This window comes from Helianthus annuus, chromosome 4, assembly GCF_002127325.2.
Source record: "Helianthus annuus cultivar XRQ/B chromosome 4, HanXRQr2.0-SUNRISE, whole genome shotgun sequence".
In the NCBI taxonomy this organism is placed as follows: Eukaryota; Viridiplantae; Streptophyta; class Magnoliopsida; order Asterales; family Asteraceae; genus Helianthus; species Helianthus annuus.
In genome coordinates, this window is record NC_035436.2 from 186,177,248 (window position 1) to 186,197,871 (window position 20,624).

The 20,624-nt window shown below is 34.3% G+C and overlaps 2 protein-coding genes across 3 annotated transcripts; both read right to left on the bottom strand.

Annotated features, from left to right (window-relative positions):
• Positions 1-7,633: 7,633 nt before the first annotated feature.
• LOC110935157 (uncharacterized protein At2g29880) lies at positions 7,634-11,047 on the bottom strand. Of its 2 annotated transcripts, none has more exons than XM_035988680.1 (4): positions 10,995-11,047; positions 10,814-10,860; positions 8,465-8,836; positions 7,634-8,384 (listed from the first exon to the last, which is right to left on the bottom strand). In XM_035988680.1, the coding sequence occupies exons 3-4, from the start codon at positions 8,825-8,827 to the stop codon at positions 7,791-7,793; spliced, it is 957 nt and encodes a 318-aa protein (XP_035844573.1). In that variant the 5' UTR covers positions 8,828-8,836; positions 10,814-10,860; positions 10,995-11,047; the 3' UTR covers positions 7,634-7,790. The 2 variants fall into 2 exon arrangements, with proteins under 2 accessions (XP_035844573.1, XP_035844574.1); XM_035988681.1 differs by having other exon boundaries at positions 7,634-7,957; positions 8,141-8,384; positions 10,814-11,039.
• LOC110934031 lies at positions 8,844-10,819 on the bottom strand. Its single transcript, XM_022177226.2, has 2 exons — positions 9,530-10,819; positions 8,844-9,458 (listed from the first exon to the last, which is right to left on the bottom strand). The coding sequence occupies exons 1-2, from the start codon at positions 10,356-10,358 to the stop codon at positions 8,977-8,979; spliced, it is 1,311 nt and encodes a 436-aa protein (XP_022032918.2). The 5' UTR covers positions 10,359-10,819; the 3' UTR covers positions 8,844-8,976.
• Positions 11,048-20,624: the final 9,577 nt, after the last annotated feature.

Below are 20,624 nucleotides of genomic sequence, written 5' to 3' on the forward strand. Positions count from 1 at the left end.
GAAAGTATGTAAATTCGAGGGTTAAAAATGTCAACGAGGGATAAATATACTGTATAGTAACCCTAAATGATGCTCGTACCTTCAAACGAATAAATCATGGATCGTACGGAACGAATTTTGGAAGAAAGTGAGGAATTACAAACTACAGGGGCCAAATGCGTCAACATATTTAAGTTATACCTCTGAGTGACCTTTGGGCATACCCGAGGCTTTGTAATGGTAAATTATACTCACTAGAATGCGTGATTTAAATTTCGCGGAGTTCCGTTTTAAAACGAGAAAGTTATGATCGAATTCGTATGAGAAGGGTTAAAAGCGTCAAACTTTGAAAGTAATGACTTTTCGTGTAATAATAAATTAACCAAGGGTTAATAAGTTGGGTAAAAGTCACGGGGCCCTTATACGCAAATAATCGAGGCCCAAATCGCAAAGTTACCCCTTCGAAACCGAAAGGCCAGGTCAATGATGGCAAAAGATTTGAAAATCTTGGAAATCAAGCCTCAGGCGGGCCGCGTTAAAGATCTGAGTGATCTTGTGTGGGCCGCGAGCCATGTGCATATTCGTTTACTGACAATAGGATTCAGGCGACCCGCGTAAGGGTAGCCTGATTCTTAACGCGGGTCGCGTCAGACCGCCAGATGCAGAATACGGGGACAAGTTCACTGTTTGCTATTTTAACCGCCTTAGAATGCCATTATGAGAGCATGGGCGCCCCCCTAAACGACCCCTAGCACCCAGGGACACATGTTGATGATCAAGGAACCCTTGTAGCCTTAGTTGTGATGATCTTGTGCTCCCATTTTCACTATAAAAGGCCATGAGTTGTGCACTTAGTAAACACACCTCAAACCTGCTTTCTTGATCACATCTGGAGCTCAAGAACACTCTCCTATCATCTCTGGTCGTGTACCAAGCTTCTGTAAGTATGCCTAACCCTTTGTGTTTTAGTTTTTACATAGTTTTAACTTAAAAGTCAATCCGTCGTAATTAACGATTGACTTTACGATAAATCACGAATGGTCCAGTGGTTTGTCGAATCAAAGGTAGTTATATGTTGGTAATCATGTGGGCTTTAAACCCTTAAAAGGGCACCCTCTGATTCCCACTCTAACTAGTCCGAATGTCGAGTCAAACTTGCTTAGAAAAAGTCAACAGAATGCTATTTTGCGATTTCATGCATAATCAGTAATGTAGATAGCGTGTAACTTGTTTTAACACTCATATAACATGATAATAAGTATATTAACTAGTCTAAGCTTGTTTGATCCGACCATTTACTGTTTAGACCCGGTTCGGAACCGAAAGTCGCAAAACTTTGACTTTTGCTTTGACTTCAGTTCTGACCCGTTATGGTATGAGTTAGATATGCCTTAGGACTCTCTAAGGACCAGGTTACATGATGGTATAACCCTCTGTGACCGGTTCATTGTTGTCCGAGTCTTTTGCACATTTCCGTTAAATGCTTAAAAGTTGACCGTAACGCCCTTTTTACTTTAAAACAAGAATTTTGGACACGTGAAAGGACAATAACCTTAGTTACTGATTTCTAAGCATGTCCCTAAAATTTCACGTCAATCCGAGGTCTAGAATAGGAGTTATGCTAAATAGCGCAATTACGGAAACTTTAGTAATTAAACGGCGCATTTAGCATAAAGCCTATCTAAACCCAAATTTCGACAACAAAACTTTTACACACTAATGTAAAATAATATTTTGGGATTTTTAAAGATTTTTAATCATTTTTAACCTGCTCATAACCTGCGGTTATGGCATCGGTTCTGTAAATACCGAATATACCCTTTTCAAGCATAACTTGAGTTCTACAAGGTATTTTGACCCGATTCCAGTTGCTACTGATTTTAAATAATAAATAGAGTATTTTGGACTTTATAAACTGTTCGGAAAACTCGGATTTCCTGTAGAACTCAGAAACCTCTTTTATAATCTTTAAAATGACCAAAATACCCCTACGGGGCATATAATGGGTTTAAACTCATTACGGGCATTATGGAAGGTATCCTACTGATACCACAACCTCTTTAGAGCAAATTAACCTAGGAAACCTGTGTAGGACTCTAACGGTTACCCGTTACGCCTTTTTGCGCGTACGGATCGGTTTATGTAACTAGTTTACATAAACTAGCCGAAACGGGTCAAACCTTATCGTTTTCACTTCAAAATCCAGAGTGTGGTTATTATACCCATATAAAACAGGTCTTCAAACTTGTTGGGTCCAAACCACATTCCATTCCCGGTTTTCGCCTTTCACGCAACTAAACCGTATTTATCCTTTGAAACTGACCGGTCTAAGCTAAGGCTAAATTAAAGACCCGTTAGGATTCTAATAGGTTGTTTAAACCTTCGTTCTAGAATAGGAGACCAGTAAAAGAAACTTGCATTTGTTTATTAAGGATATTACTTGCTCAGGTAAATACTTTTAACTTATTTTCCGTTATACGGGCTTGGGTTACGGTATTTAAAATGCCCCTTGGTCGGGCAATTGACCCCAACTCATTAGTAGTCGGGTGATTTCAATGTGACCCGTTTAAAAATTGGTTTTGTTGGCTTTACGCCTTTGGGAGCTTAATGACCATGTCCCGGATATCCTTGGCATCATTTTACGAAATGGCCACGACCCCGACACACGGCTGTAGGCGTACACCCGTAATGTGTCTATATTATTAAAGGTATAACCGTTGGTTTTCCTGCCACGGCTTTATGCTTTGTGGCGTGTCTATTAACCTTAAACCCGGCACGACCCGGGCGACCGAACGCATAATGAACATGTAATTCTTTTACAAGATTTAATTATAAATTATCCCAAGTTATAAAGATTTTGTGTCATGTGCATTCAAATCAATTTTATTAAACATTTTACAAAAGTGTCGGTTGAATGTATTTACCAGTGTAAACTGACGTATTTTTCCCAAAAAGATTAATGCAGGTTCTAGGCGTAATAGGCTGGCCACTCCTTAAGCATCGTTAGAGTCTCGCAAGCTTGGGATGCCATATCTGTTGAACAATATTTATATTTTATTTTGATCCCCAGTGGATTATATTTCGACGATTGGTGATACTTGGATATTACACTCGATTGTTGAAATATACTTATCTTTATGCTTCCGCTGTGCATTTATATATTGTGTGGTTTGACTATATTGTTGCCAACTACGTCACGGTAAACCCCCACCGGGCCCAGCGGTGAAACACGTGGAAATCGGGGTGTGACAGCACTGCCGCCCAAACCAACTATGACGAGCCTAACTGTAAGGAGCTTGAACCTAAAAACAAGCTCGTTAAGTAAACTAGCCCGAGCTCAACCCAGATCATGAGCCTAAACGAGACATTTTTAATATATTTTTTAATTAATATTATATATATATATAGGGTTAGGATCGTGTGAGAAGGACTAGGCTAATTGAGAAACTTGAGAAGCATTCTGAACCACACATTTTCTTTAAGCTTTTCGTAATATACACATATGTATAATTTAAAATTGACTATATACACATGTGCATAATTCAAGATTTCAAAATGTACATATATATATATATATAGTTGATTTTAAACTATACATATATGTATATTACAAAAAGCTTAGAAAAATGTGTGTTCCAGAATGTTTCTCAAGTTTCTCAAATAGGGTGGGCTTCTCTTAGGATCCCTACCCTCTATATATATATATATATATATATATATATATATATATATATATATATGGGATCGCTAAAATGAAAACCACCTCTAGTTGTAAGAACCATGGGAACCACTTTCTGGCCCTTAGATCAACTAGATGGATGGATGTGATTAAAAGTAGTAAATACTAATATTAAAAGCTTTTTGTCTTATTATGTCTTTAATATTATAATCCAAAAGGGTATTTAAGTAAAATCACTATATTTTGTCTTTTTATATATATTAATTTTAAATTATTTTTTTTGTCCTATTCATTAATTAGTTTTTTGACTTAATTATTTTTTATTTATAAACAGATTTTTTTAGTAAAAGAATTTTTTTAAATCAAATTTTTATTATAAATTTTTTAATTTTTAAGATTTTTATGCCCGGCCTTTTCACGCCTCGTTTTTTGACGCGCCGTTTTTTCGCCCGGCTTTTTCACGCATCGGTTTTTCAACGCGCCGTTTTTACGTTTTACGCCCCGGTTTTTTACGTTAACGTTATTTACGTTTTACGCGCCGGTTTTTTTGGTTTTACGTCCCGGTTTTTTACGTTAACGTTATTTACGTTTTACGCGCCGGTTTTTTGCGTTTTACGTCCCGGTTTTTTACGTCAACGTTTTTTTGCGTTTTACGCGACGTTTTTTACGTTTTACGCGCCGGTTTTTTGCGTTTTACGTCCCGGTTTTTTACGTCAACGTTTTTTTACGTTTTACGCGCCGGTTTTTTACGTTAACGTTTTCTTACATTTTACGCGCCGGTTTCTTACGTTAACGTTATTTACGTTTTACGCGCCGGTTTTTTGCGTTTAACGCCCCGGTTTTTTACGTTACCGTTTTTTTACGTTTTACGCACCGGTTTTTTGCGTTTAACGCCCCGATTTTTTACGTTACCGTTTTTTTACGTTTTACGCGCCGGTTTTTTTACGTTAACGTTTTTTACGTTTTTACGTTTTACTAAAAAAATTTACGTTTTGCGATTTACCTAAAAACTTTTAACGTTTCACGGAAAACTTTTTACGCTTTACGTAAAAACTTTTTACGTTTTACGTTTTTACGTTAAAAAGTTTACAGTTTAACTTTTTACGTTTTTACGCTTTACGTAAAAAAAACCCAACAAACAAAAATAAAAAAGAAAGAGTGGATTCTGGAAAAAAAAAAGAAGTTTTGGCTCAGATTTTCCGAACATCAGAGGCTGCAAAGTGGGGTTGCGGGTTCTAAAACCTACCCTCCACCATCCTTGCCGCGCCATCGTCATCAAATATATGCGTTTTTTTTTTGCATCATCACTGCCAAGAACGATCGTCAAATATCAATTGTCGGCAAAAAAAGTTTCTGTAGGCACAGCGGGCACCACCGGCACCAGCGGGCACTACGGGGCACCTCCGGGCACTGCTGTACACAAATCAAAGAACAAATCCAACAAACTTAATCAAATCAAACAAGCTGTACAGCACCGACTAATCAAATCAAAGAAGCTGTACAAATCCAACAAACTTAATCAAAGAACAAATCCAACTAACTTAATCAAATCAAACAAACTTAATCAAAGAACAAATCCAACAAACTTAATCAAATCGAACCTTTTGGACCCCCACCAGCCACCTGCACCGACTACCGAAGAAAGGTAATCAAGCCAACAAAACGAAAAGACTCACCGGAGTCGATGCCGGCGGTGGCTGTTCCGGCAAAAACCCCAAACCACCTGGGTGTTTGCCGCACTCCACCATCACCCTTCAACGACCGCCGCCCCTAACCAACATCACAAACCCACCTTCACCAACCACCCACCACAAACAACCACAGAATCAACGGAAACGGAATAAAAAAGATCCTAAACCAACATAATCAGAATAAAAAAAAAATCCCAAACCAACATAATCAGAATCAAAGAAACCCCAAACCCAAGCAACCCCCAACATACCAAATTAAACCCAGCAATGTCGCAAAAGGGTGACCGGAGAGATGGTGGCCATGACGGTTCGTTTTCAGGCGATGGTGGCCGACCAACCACCTCGCACAACCGTCTTCCGCCACCGATCAACCACCGCCCCACTACCGCCTTCCGCCGCTGCTGCCGTTGTTTGTGGTGCACCGCCGCCCAAAAGTGTAGGTCGGATCTCTCTGTGATGAGGGTGGGTTGCAGGTTTTTGTGAGGGTGGGTTGCAGGTTTTTGGGATGAGAGAGATGAAAGGTTTCTACAATTTTAAAGAGAAGAGAAAAGAAAGATATGATAGATAAAAAGGTCTGCCACATTTATTAATGGAGAGAGAGAGAGAGAGAGAGTGATTAGACAATATGAGTAAATGACCAAAACACCCTTTGTGTTGGCATATTTTGATTGGTGGAAAGTGGTTCTCGCGGTTCTTACAACTGGAGGTGGTTATCATTCTAGCGGCTCCCTATATACATATATATATATATATATATATATATATATATATATATATATATATATATATATATATATATATATAAAGTATATCATACATTGCGGCTTAATGTACTTCACGTACAACAACATGCGTGATTTGTTCTATTACATGCGTGATTAATGTTTTCAATACGTGTGATTATTGTGTTTCAACATGCGTGATTTTAGATTTTTGAGTTATAACGTGCGTGATTTTAACATGAACGTGCGTAATTACCTGTCGTACGTGATGTACGTTAAGCCGTAATGTACGTTAACCTTCCTCTCTCTCTCTCTCTCTCTCTATATATATATATATATATATATATATCACTTTTCATAAGTCCGTACAATTTTTTCTCTTTAACAGTTTTCAAGTTTTTCCTATAATTTGCTATTGGAAATTAACTATGATGTTCATATTACATAAACAAGAACTGCTATATGAAATTAACCCTTATGTTTATATAGTGTTTTTTTTATGATGCCAAAAAGATGAAACACAAAAACATTTTCATAAATTTATTAAATTTTGTACAACCACGACATTTTTTTCTTGACACGGATTTAAATGTCATAAAATAAGCGTGTGTCTTTATTCGCGTGTCAAGATAGATCTGGTTTTTTTATGACGCTAAAAGAATGACACACAAAAAAGTGTGTCATAAATATATTGAATTTTGTAAAAACATGACATTTTTTTCTTGACAGACGTTTTCGAATGTCATAAAATGAGCGTGTGTCATTGTTTGTGTGTCAAGATAAATCTTGTTTTTTTATGACGCTAAAAACATGACACACAAAAAAGAATGTCATAGATTTATTAAATTTTGTAAACCATGAAATTTTTTCTTGACATACGCTTTTGAATGTCAAAAAATATGTGTGTGTCATTGTTAGTGTGTCAAGAGTAGTGTATTTTCTAGTAGTCCTATACACGTTTCGTGATTTTATCCTAACCTAATTAGTATTTACGCTGTGTTCCCGAGTTTCATTTAACGATAGAAGAGAAAGGAAAGGGAATTTTAAGGGAATGGAAAGGAAAAGATGTGATTATATTCGTGTTCCCGAGTTTAATGAAATGAAAAGGAAATGAAAGGAAATTAAACATTTTATGTGTTCCCGAGTTGGGAGGAAAAGAAAAGAAAGTTACAATTTTACTATTATACCCTTTTAACATAAAACATCTTAATCTCATGTAAACACACTTTGAATTATAAGTACCAGTCATAACATTATTTCAGTAAATCAAAAAGGTAAAACTTAATAAAAACTTGATCATTCATTCAAATATAAAGAAAACACATCAAATATTAAAACAAATCATTATTTATGTATATAATGTATTTATGTATTATTTATGAACATTATAAAAATATTGGTTCAGCTTAGTGCTTTGAAAGTGGTATGAAATATCATTTTAAATAATGCTTTTGCCAATAAAATTGTAGAGGCAGATCTCCTATATGTAGATACCTGCTGTTGTCCTCAACGGCATGGTAGGATGAAAGATGTAATTTAAAACATATACATACACATAAACCTTCAACCAATGAATAACATGAATCCTTCAACTAGAAATTGTCTTCGACATACATAACCAAAAAATAAAGTACCCAATAAAAGAAATTAAAATGTCTTAATTGTCCGAAATCACTAAACAAAAAAACGAGTAATCCTTTAATCATCTTTTGGACTCGTTTATTTATCCGCACCCATCATATCTTTAAGTACATCCATTCGTATTTCAGGAGGACAACTAAATAATGTCCTTGCTTTTGCCTGATTGGTCGCTAAATAATTTAAAGCCTTCGGTATTTCATGGGACTCCAAACCCATCGGCGCCAATTCCTTATAAATTTCCTCACCTGTATACTCACGATGATGAACTCTATCTAATATTTTATTGCCATCTACAATAGCATTAGCAACATTCTCAAAGCAATTTATAAGCTTTGAGTTAAATGTTTCATCTTCTTGCTCTAGTTTTCTTTTTTTAGTTTTATACTTTTTTGCATTAGAAGATTGTTCAGGGGGAGGAGGCGTAGTACCTAATACTTGAATATCATCTTCAATATTGTACTCGTTCTCCAAAGTTATTTCATTGGTCGCTAGTAAGTCATCCACATCTGTAATCGTTTCTATATTAATGGTGTCGTTATTGTTCAATCGAGCATTCATTTCCTTAGCAGTTTCAGCATGTATACCCGACGCCCTATCCCTTGCAAATAGCGCTAATAGTTCGTTGTAGTTTGACACTTTTTTTGTCTTCAATGATGCAGCCTCGGGTTTTGACTGTTAAGCAAAAAAAAGATAATTAGTATTATAAATGATAACATAAATATTTTAAGGAATTTTAAAACTAAAACACTTACCTCTATCAACTTATTCCATACTTCATCCTCTGCTTCAATTAGTTGAGTATCAGGATTCCATGAGAACCCACTCAATGAAGTTCCTCGAAACATATCGTACCATTGAGAAAAACGTATTTTTAGTGTTTTTAAACGATTCCTCAAATGGTTTTTAGTAATCTCCATTTTAATAATATCTCTTGGAAGTTTTGTAGTCAACTCTTCAATCATATTAGCGTATGCCTGTGTAGTAAATGTCCCATTGATCCTATTACCTTTATCTTGTTGCGTTATCATTGCTTGAATGAAGGCATTGTCCATAATCTCTGTCCACTTCAATTGTTCCTTCTTACTGGTATTTCCACTGACTTCAAGTTTGATCATGATGATTTTCTTCATGGTAACATAAATAAATAATACAAAGTTAAAATAATTGAAAATTTACAAATGGTAAATGTAATAATGATAATAATTTCAAATACCAATCATCAATACAATGTCAAATAGAAAAATTAAAATGTACTATTCTAGAACTACTTTGACATATCTATTTCATCATTCGGATAAGCCAAATAGTTAGTCCACATTTCATTAGCAATTGAATTCCTTAGTTGGTCTGCTCTGGTATTACCCTCACGTATGTCTCCTGTACTATGACGTTCTTCTTCTTCTGATCCATTTAACACCTCATGTAAGACCTCATCTTCGAGATCTTTGTCACGATCTTCCTCTAGTAAAAAGTTGTGTAAAATACAACATGCCAAAAAGATGCGTGATTGTGTTTCACAAGAGTAAAATGGTTCTGTCGTACTTCTAATGATAGGAAACCTCTTTTTTAGGACACCAAATGCTCTTTCTATTGCGTTACGCAATGAAGCATGACGAAGGTTAAACAATTCCTTTGAATTCTTAGGGGCATGAGCGGAGTACTCTTTCAAATGATACCTAACACCTCTATATGGTGTCATTAGTGTAATCGTATGAGGTAAGCCCGCATCTACTAAACAAAATCTACCTATAAATAAGTTGGAATTAGTACTATTATAAAAAATTACACAACTAAGTAAATTCGGATTAAGGTATTACCGGTCGGAATGACTAGTTTATCATCTCTAGTAAGTGCATTCTTTATTATTCTTGAATCCGACGCGGTACCCTCCCAACCAGTTAAAATATATGTAAACTTTAAATCAAATGTACAAGCAGCCAATACATTTATTGTCGGGTATCCTTTGCGACCACGATATCTAGGGGCATCTTTGTTAGGTACCTTGACACGAACATGTGTTCCATCAATTGCCCCTATGCAGTCCTTGAAAAACGGATAAAATCGTTTTTTTTCTTGAATTTCTTTCGGGACAATATCACCTTTCGGTTGTTGAATATAACGACTTTCTAACGATATAATCGCTTGCAAAACTCTATGGAGGCATCGACTGGTTGTTGATCCAAGACGACGGTACATCCAAGAGGCAAGCCGGTTTCTCAAGTCATTACCTACAATATGCAAAAATCTTGCAACTTGCTCTTCAACGGACATACGTTGAGTAGGTCGAAGACCACCATCACGCTTTAGGATATTGCACAATGTCATAAAAGCTTTCTCACTCATACGGATAAGTTCACGACATTTACCACTTTTTGAAAGATCATGTAACATCTCTTCTCGTACACATCGTCTTTGTAAAATTTCATCTCTAGTAGGTAAATTAACATGTTTTTTGGTAAACATTCTATGTCGTATAATAAAAACCACCAATAAGCAAAATATTTTAATTGCTTGCAATTGTTTAGCTCGCACAACATGAATTGTATTGAGTATCTGATTATCCATAGCAAAGGGCCAAAATTCGCTTAAAAAGAAAGAAAAAAAACATCTCTTTAGCACAATGGAAAAGACAAACCAGATCCACATAATGATATTAACACAAATAAAAAAGACATAGTGGGTTTATAAAAGATAATGTTAATTCATAAAAGATAATAGATTAAATGAACATGTTAATTCATATCAGTATGCTACTTTATGTAAAAAAATATTACACTTCGTTTAGTTATAATCTCAAAATAACACAATACACTGTTCTTCAAAGTTTAAACAATAATTTACTCAATTAATAAACTCTTATCATCAAAACTATTATAAAATTCATAATAGAAACTCTAAAACAATAATAATAATTGATCACAGAGTAGCCGTCAAAATGGCCAATAACATTCTTTAACAATAGAGTAGCCATTCTCATTGTAATGGCCCATAACATTATTAATACTAGAGTAGCCGTCAAAATGGCCAATAACATTCTTTAACACTAGAGTAGCCTATGCAAACAGAATTATAAATCCATAATTGCATATTAAAACTCATACCTGGTTATCGAGATGGATGAGAAAATTGGCGGCAGAAGAGGAGCAAACTGATGATTTTGGCGCCAGAGAAAAAAACAATGTATTAGGTTAAAGAATGGTGTACGCTATTTTATTTATAATGAATTAGAGGGTAGTTTAGGAAATTTAAAAATGTCTAAGATTTATAATAATCTTTTCTCACCAAATCACTCCAAATTGGGAGGATGAATATTTGCATCAATCATCCCCTTGTTCTATTACATTGCGGCTTAATGTACTTCACGTACAACAACATGCGTGATTTGTTCTATTACATGCGTGATTAATGTTTTCAATACGTGTGATTATTGTGTTTCAACATGCGTGATTTTAGATTTTTGAGTTATAACGTGCGTGATTTTAACATGAACGTGCGTAATTACCTGTCGTACGTGATGTACGTTAAGCCGTAATGTACGTTAACCTTCCTCTCTCTCTCTCTCTCTCTCTATATATATATATATATATATATATATCACTTTTCATAAGTCCGTACAATTTTTTCTCTTTAACAGTTTTCAAGTTTTTCCTATAATTTGCTATTGGAAATTAACTATGATGTTCATATTACATAAACAAGAACTGCTATATGAAATTAACCCTTATGTTTATATAGTGTTTTTTTTATGATGCCAAAAAGATGAAACACAAAAACATTTTCATAAATTTATTAAATTTTGTACAACCACGACATTTTTTTCTTGACACGGATTTAAATGTCATAAAATAAGCGTGTGTCTTTATTCGCGTGTCAAGATAGATCTGGTTTTTTTATGACGCTAAAAGAATGACACACAAAAAAGTGTGTCATAAATATATTGAATTTTGTAAAAACATGACATTTTTTTCTTGACAGACGTTTTCGAATGTCATAAAATGAGCGTGTGTCATTGTTTGTGTGTCAAGATAAATCTTGTTTTTTTATGACGCTAAAAACATGACACACAAAAAAGAATGTCATAGATTTATTAAATTTTGTAAACCATGAAATTTTTTCTTGACATACGCTTTTGAATGTCAAAAAATATGTGTGTGTCATTGTTAGTGTGTCAAGAGTAGTGTATTTTCTAGTAGTCCTATACACGTTTCGTGATTTTATCCTAACCTAATTAGTATTTAATGTTAAATCTACCCATGTGCCACTCACATAATGACATAATGGCAGTGGCGGACCCAGGATTTTATTTCAATGGGGTCCATTTTCGGGTCGGTCCTCGTTCGGGTCGAGTTAAAGTGAGGTTTGAACTAGATTTTAAAAAAAAATAAGAAAAATGGGCTTATCAAGGATTGAACCCATGACCTCTTGGTGGAAAAGAGGGAGATTTACCACTACACCAGCTTTCTTTTTATTTCTATGATGTCCACCTAATTGTATTTATGGGGTCCATATACAATTTAATATACCGAATATACTATTTTTTTTAAAGATTGGGGTCCGGGGACCCCGGTGGCACCAATGTGGGTCCGCCCCTGCATAATGGTATTTTTATCTGTTAAAAGGTACTTAAAAATATAATACACATTTAAAGACGCGTTTATGAAAGTTATGATTTACAAATCAAACGAGATAAACAATAGTGATAGTCTAACACTCTAACATCATCAATACAAGATGACTCAAATATGAAGCCTAATCAATCAATAAAAATATGAAACATAATAGATTAAAAAACTACTAATATTTAGATTAAAAAACTACTAGTATTTTTTATTTTATTTATAAACATGATTATTTATTTCTTATTATTGACTATTTATAATTCATAATGTCATATGTAATCTAAATATATGTCATTTTAGTCAATGATAAAATTCAAGATGGGAAAGTAAAGATTTTTAAATTTCATGTTGTTGTGAGATATGATTAAAAAAACTAAAGCATACGTTGGAATCATATCTTTGCAAAGTGTATATGGAATATATAGATAGATTGTATATGTTGGTGAATGGTGATACGCCTTTACATACTTGTTCTTTGTCTCACCATTTCTAGCTAATAACTAATTTTTTTCTTCGACCTAATGAGGAAACCACATAAATTCAAGGTCACTAACTCTATTTATACTATTTTTTAGTGTATTTTAGATTTTAGATTTTAAGTTTTAAATTTAAACTGAACTATTAGAGTATTGAATATATCATGTTCTTAACATTATGTATATCCACAAATTACTACTTCATCACGTCGACATATAAGTGATTATCTTATTTGTCACGTCCTAATAAACCAGCGTCATGTCATCTGTTTGCAAGTTATAACAGGTTGAATACATACAATAGCAAAAATTAGAAGTTCATAAGTGTTAGGAGTTCAGTATGTTAAATACTAGTTAATATAAAGTTTGATATATTTTCATTTAATCTATCCTTTTCAAAATGAGATCATAAACTCTAAGTACTATGGCTTATATAACACTCATATTTAAAAACTAGTAACATAGACAAAGTAATATATTAGATTTGTTTATATAACATTCAAACTATTTTATACCATTTTGTCTCTGTTACTTTTGCATAGGAGACCAAACACTGTATATATATTTATTAAAGTAAATCAAACATATTATAAATTACAACTTGGATGGTCATATTCAAAGATTGGATTTTATAAAAATAAAGTTTAATAAGCGAATATTGGGATTTCTGGACAATGGGTATGGAATGGGTCTTTATTTTCGTAGTTAAATCCAAATTGCCATAAACTATTCACTTAATTCACCCATTTTCTATTGATCACAATTATTATTGTATTAAAATGCATGTGGGTAGTTTAGTTATTTTTTGAAATTTTAAAAATTAAACAATCATAATATTTTACCCATAATAAGTGTTTTTGTTTTTCATTTCAACAATCGTTTTGTGTGGAATTCGCTGGTAAAGATTCCATGCATCATCATATCATATCTCTGGTTGAATTAACGAGTTAATTCCATATTCACTAGGGTTTTCAATATTACCGATAACAATTTGAAAGGATAAACGACAAGAAAAGAACAAGAGTAGCACATACACTAGAATCCTTTTCTATTAAATACTCCAACAAATTATCTATATATGAATTCAAATGAATAGAATTTTTTACCGGTAGAAGAATCGACCGACATACAATAAGGTGATGCGAGTGAATCTTAATATTATACTACTTAAAATAGTAATCAATCAATTACCATTGATCTTTTGGCCTAGTGGTCAAGGGAATGTGGAAAGCTTTGCTTTTTTTGGAAGTCATGGGTTCAAACCCTGAGGAAATTTTACTAACTTGGGGAGGGGGGGGGGGGGTTATTCCACGGTCCTCCCAGCCGCCGGAGTGATCCCACTCCGCAGGTTAGCTTAGTCCCATAGCCACCTGGGGGTTAATACCCTGTACCGAGTCGATCCGTTTCCCCTTGGAAGAGGTGGTTGGCTGGTTACCATACCTGGAGTCGAACCCGGGTCTCTGGGGAGAGAAAGGGTGAGACTGGTCAACTGGGCTACCCCAGTTGGTTGAAATTTTACTAACTTAGTGATACTAACATACTAACTACTAACTCAGTTAACGACATCCTAACCGCATACCCTAAAAAATAGTAATCATTTGCCATTATCATCTCCATTATCTTAAAACATCACCAAATTTAGTTATGAGGAATCATCCCAACTAATTATCCAATTAAACTTATGTTTCTAGATGTAGAATTTTACTTGGTATTTATTTTTTTAGCTAGGTTAATTGTATGAAATACCAAACAATTTTAACCATAGGTGATTTTGGGTGGAAAGAAGGTGTCGGGATCGATTTTAACATTGTGGGTTCGTGATTTTCACTCTAGCAAATAGTTGATTTCTTATTCATCTTTAACTTTGTGTTTTTGATACATTTAGACATGTTTTGCTTTATGTTGATGAACTAGTTACTGTTCTTGATTATGATTCTTGGCTAGAAATTTTGCTACTGTTTAGGTTAAGATGATCATACATGTTTGATTTGTTTTCTATTGGTTTTGGAACTTTGATTGTGGATTAATAATGATTTAAAGACTTCGGTTTTCATGATCTTTCATATGCGTATTTAATCCTATTCATTGAATGATTAATATTCCTCGTGTTCCTTGTTGAATGTCTTTCAAATAATAGGTGCATGCTAGGTCAATTACTGTGTGTTCTTGATTATTGGATGGTTTGCTAGTCCTAGTTATCCATTGGAGTGTTATTCATAAATTGAATAGGGTTAGGTATTCTACTAATCTCGATAGCTGTGAGGTGAGAGATTGTCAGTTTGTCTTGAGTATTAGATTGCCAGGGTTAGAGCCTTTGTGAGAAGATCTTCCTAGTTTACCTTTCATTCCTTGCTTGTTGAGTCTGATCAGGATCCATAGTTACGTGTGACTTTCACGCTGTGAGGTAGATTATCTAGTTGGTACTTTATTATTGGAGTAAGAAAACCCGTGAGGGAATCTACTAAACCGGTAGTTTAACGGCTTTTAGGTGTCCATAGGTTTCTTCTCGTGAAGGGTCTAGGGTCCTTTAGGTCATCCTTTAAGTGTATTATCTCAAGATCTCGATTTCCACAATTAGTCCCATAACCGATAGAACGTGTCATTCATGTGTAGGATTCTGACCTAGGTAGTATCTTTTCCATCATCTGAATTCGTCCTCAGTCTTAGTTCGTGTCTTAGTCATTTTTAGTTAATTTTAATTATTTGCATTTGGATATTAGAAACCCCCTCAAAACAATAAAAACAATTAAGTCAAGTTAGTTTAGATAAGTAATCGAGTCTAGTTTATGTATTCAGTAGAGTCTCGTGGGTTCGATACTCAGACTTACTTTAGCTGTATTGCATTGACTGGTACACTTGCCGATTGTGTGGTTTAGGTTCAGAAAGTCTTAGTTTACAAATTTAAAACTTAGAGTGTCTAGTTTAGAGTAATTTGGTTAGTTTTAATTAAAACACTTTGAGAACATCATATATCAACAAAGTGATAATAACTCTGTTAATTTACTATGTAAGATGATAATGACTCATCTTGACTTATCAAGGTTGTGTTACCAAATGTGTAATCATTAGCAGTTTTACCTGATGACATCAACGTTTGTTTCTAATCATGCTCTCTCTCATAAGTGAGGAGTTTGACATTAGCTATGTCAGAGTCATCTCTTTAAAACCAACATAGTTTCTCAACACATAAGTAGATGTATCCCATTATCAGGAAGAGATCTCATGAACTTGTGACTCAGAGCAGAGTTTGCAAAAACTTTATCTGCAAGCTAAAGCTCGCTAATAAGACAGTTAAACCTTTCAAACTATTAAGTCAGAGATTATCCCTAGATGTGAGAGAAGGTTTCATATTGTTGATTTAAAATTTCACTCTTGTTCTTTTGAACCTCATCTGTACCATTGGATTGTTCGTTCAAAGTATCTCACAACTATTTGGCATTCTCACAATGGAGCAATCTAGCATAGATTTCGTTGGATAAGGCCATGGCCAGTAACCCAAAAGCCTTAGCATCGAGCTCCAACTTATGGAAATCCTGCTTAGAGTAGTCTGTGTGTTTCTTAGGAATATTAACATTCGGTTGTTCGGTACTCGGAACAAAGGGAACATGAGGGCCATACACCACGGATCTCCAACAACCAGTGTTCTGCTATGAGAGGTGGTGACCCATCCTTCGTTGCCATATATTAAATTTATGACGAACGAGCATTGGAGACTTGTTTGCCGATCCGGTATTGTGAGGATCATGAGTGATTGACATCTCTCTGAGTTCTATTGAATTTTACTTCAGAAAACAGAGTATCAAAAACAACTAGTTGATCTAGAGTATCAAAAACAACTAGTTGATCTGATTGGTCTAATTCTTCTCAATATACTTTGATAACTCAATTAGTTATCAATCTGAGCTAGATTATCTTTTGAATAAATGGTGAAGTCAATTTAGTGAACCTTGCTATGATACCATTTGTTGGATCTGAGTGTTGTGCAGTGTGTATTTTTCTTGTAAAACTGTTAATCAAATTAAAAATTTAATCAAACGGTAATAACTAAACACAACAAACTATCACAGATGGAATTGAGAATAATTGCAAATGATTCATATATTGAATTCAATGATCTAATACAATCACAAAGTGCATTTAGTACTTCCCATCACCAGATGAATATACTCTCATTAAATTTGTATTCTCTAAGGCTCTTAGTGTTAACTATTAAAAAGAACAATCAAAACTATATAGAACTACTGATTATGTCATCTTGAAAGATACCTTAAATAGCCTCATTAAATGATGTAACCGTTAGTAGTTATGAAACTGCTAGATTGTTACACTGTCACACTGAACTGCTGCTCTTTTGTAAGATTAGTGAGAACAGCTGGATTTCACAAAAGTACTGGTTAGAAACCAACACTTCTGGAAATCCTAAACTTTGGTATTTGACTTGTTGACTTGGTCTTCTAGTCTTTATTCTTTGACTTTGGTTGACCAACACTTTGACCATCACCACTTGTTCTTCAACTTGATTGCTTTGAGGGCAATAGTTTGATGTAGCAGCAGTTAGGGCAACTGTTTCGAGAAGCTTTCGTGGGGAGAAAAACTGCTAGACTTTGTAGATTGTATTTTAACTTATTCAGGCAAGGATGATGGATCATTTGGTTTTTGGCTTTCATCATCAGCAGATCTTATATAACCCAACAATCTCCTCCTAGATTTGCTGATGCCAAAACAAACTTATTTGAACATGTCTTTATTCTTTTATTTTGTTGATAAAGAGTCATTTGAAAAAAATTGTTGAGGTTGTGGGCAACGACAAATCCTTTATCTTCATTATAGTCAACCATCTTTGACTTTACAGAGAAAAGGTCCTCTGTCTTCACACATTTTAATCTGGAAGTAGCTTCTTGTCTCTATGTCTTTGGGTTAGGGAAGATTCAAAACTAGTACCCTTTAGATCTCTGAAGACCGCCGTACACTCCTTTCTTCTGAGAGGTGTGAGATTATTAAACACCTTATATCAAGGAATAAATGATCCTTTTAAGAATAGTTGACAAGATTAAGACCTTTAGAAGCTTATGAAAGATTTTTGTATTAGCAACTTCCATTTATGAGATATGCTAGACTTTTGAAAACTGCTGGATGTTCTGTATTTTAGCTTCCAGTTTGTAGTTTTATAAAAAACTGTTGGATGTTCTATATTTTAGCTTCTAGTTGTTCGCTATTTTTATAAAAGTACTACGTATGTGTATTAATATGAAAAAACCTAAACCCACTAACCCACCTCCACACCGCAACCCCCCAAAAACCTAAACCCCTAACTCAACCCATCAAAAAGCTAAACCCACCCACCCCCAAAAACCTATAGGCCCCACCCCCCAAAAATAGGAGTGTTCAGAATTCTATTCGGATTCGAAAAATTCCAAATTCAACTCGATTCGAATTCGATTATCAGGGTTAAAGTTCAAGTTGATTCGTATTCGAGTCCAGTAATCGAATTCGAATCGAATATGAATTTATGCTTTCAAGTTGATTCGATCTGAAATTCAAATAAAATTTTTATTATTATACACACATACATTTAACTTCTAAACTTTGCCAAAATATGAGTTATATCCATAAGTCATAAGTTTATTATTAATAATATTACCAAACCTAATGACAAATAGCCCATACTACTTATTTCTAAATTTTTACCAAACTTAAATTGCTACCTGTAACCAACCTATCTTCTAAATTTTGGTTTTTGACATATTGATAGTTCGTTAACTTTACAGATTATAGTATTTTATGTTAAATATAATTAATTTTTAGTAGTTTTAAAAAATGAATGTAAATTAATTTATTGTTTAGGGTGAATTTGAATTAAATGAGATATATTCGAATACAAATTCAGGGAAAAATCGAAAAATTCGATTCGATTAATTTGAAAATTCGTTATTAGAATTCGATGAACACCGCTACCCAAAAATCTGAAACGTAAACCCCCAAAAAACCTAGCTCCCCCACCCTCCAAAAACCTTACCCCCACCCCCAAAAACAGGAGTGTTCAGAATTCGATTCGGATTCGAAACATTCTAAATCCGACTCGAATTCGATTATCAAGGTTAGAATTCGAGTTTATTCGTATTCAAGTCCAGTAATCGAATTCAAATCGAATACGAATTTATGATCTTCAAGTTGATTCGATTCGAAATTCGAATTCAATTTATATAAAAAATTTATTATTATACACACACACATTTAACTTCTAAATTTGGCCAAATTATGAATTACATCCATAAGTCAAAAGTTTATTATTCATAATGTTACCAAACCTAATGACAAATAGCCCATACTACTTATTTCTAAATTTTTATCCAACTTAAATCGCTACCAGTGGCCAACCTATCTTCTAAATTTTGGTGTTTTGACATACTGATAGTTCATTAACTTTGCAGATTATAATATTTTATGTTAAATATAATTAATTTATAGTAGTTTTAAAAAATGAATGTAAAATAATTTATTATTTACGGTGAATTCGAATTAAATCAGATATATCCGAATACGAATTCTGGTAAAAAAAATCAAAAAATTTGATTCGATTAATTCAAAAATTCGTTATTAGAATTCGGTGAGCACCCCTACCCAAAAACCTAACCCCCCCCCACATTGAGGACAATGTGTAATTTAAGTGTGGGGGGATGCTAAAACCTTGAATTTTGCAAGTCCTAATAACAAGCCTTACACAAAACTCTATTGGAACCGCTAATCACCCCAATTTTTTTCAAAAATTTTCATTTGTTTACTTGTTTAAAGTTTAAGTTGGGAATTCTAAGACTAACAAGGTTAAATTTTTACAAATTTACAACCGATAGCGTCGTGATAAAAAGAACTAACATAAGAAAATTATGAAACGGCATGACAAGCTTAGTTAAAATTCGATTATATATACTTGATCACATAGAAAAACCCATTCCCACAAAAACTGAGTTTTGAGCCTTTGTTGAGCATACAAATATACATCTTTACGCTAAATGCTCATTTTTCGTTTCTTGTGTGAATAGCCGCTTGGTTCTTACGACTCTAGAACTTGCATATAAATGGAAATTTAAAAAGGCATGCTATGCCCAAATAAGTAATTTCTCTTAAGAAACGTTCTAAATAAATCATAACGAATAGGATTGTAAATAAATAAAAATAAAACCCAATAAGGATCTTGGATTCCCGACACTCTATGACAAGCCAAAACCTTCTCTTCTACCTATTCCATTTGGGAGTGTAAGCCACGTATTAAAGAGTTTTGCTTGAGGACAAGCAAAAATTCAAGTGTGGGGGTATTTGATATGTGTAAAATGCAACATATAAATTACATCAAATAAGGCATAAAACTAACCCTTTTTAAGTACTAATGTTGGAAAAAGAGTGTTTTTGTCTTCCTTTTGTATTTTCAGGATTAAATGAGCTCAAATTAACAAAAGAAGCAAAAAGACGGCTAAATCTAACATAAATACAAGAAAAGGAACATAAGTGGATTGCCCGACCCCTCGACAGCATCCTCCCAAGCAAAACAGAGAAGGCAGAAGACTGAACACGCCCCGTGCTCAGCCAGCACGGGGCCGTGCCCAAGAAGCAGCAGAAACGACAAACCTATAGAAGCTTCTATTGCCCACCACGGGGCTGTGCCCAGCGAACACGGGGGGATAGCAAAAGTACTGCAGGCGCATTAATTGTAATTGCTAATTACAATTAATGAAGAGAGAGACTGTCAGACAGGCACGAGGCCGTGCCCAGCCTTCTGTTCAACCTATAAATAGGAGTGCTTGGTTTCATTGCAACTCATC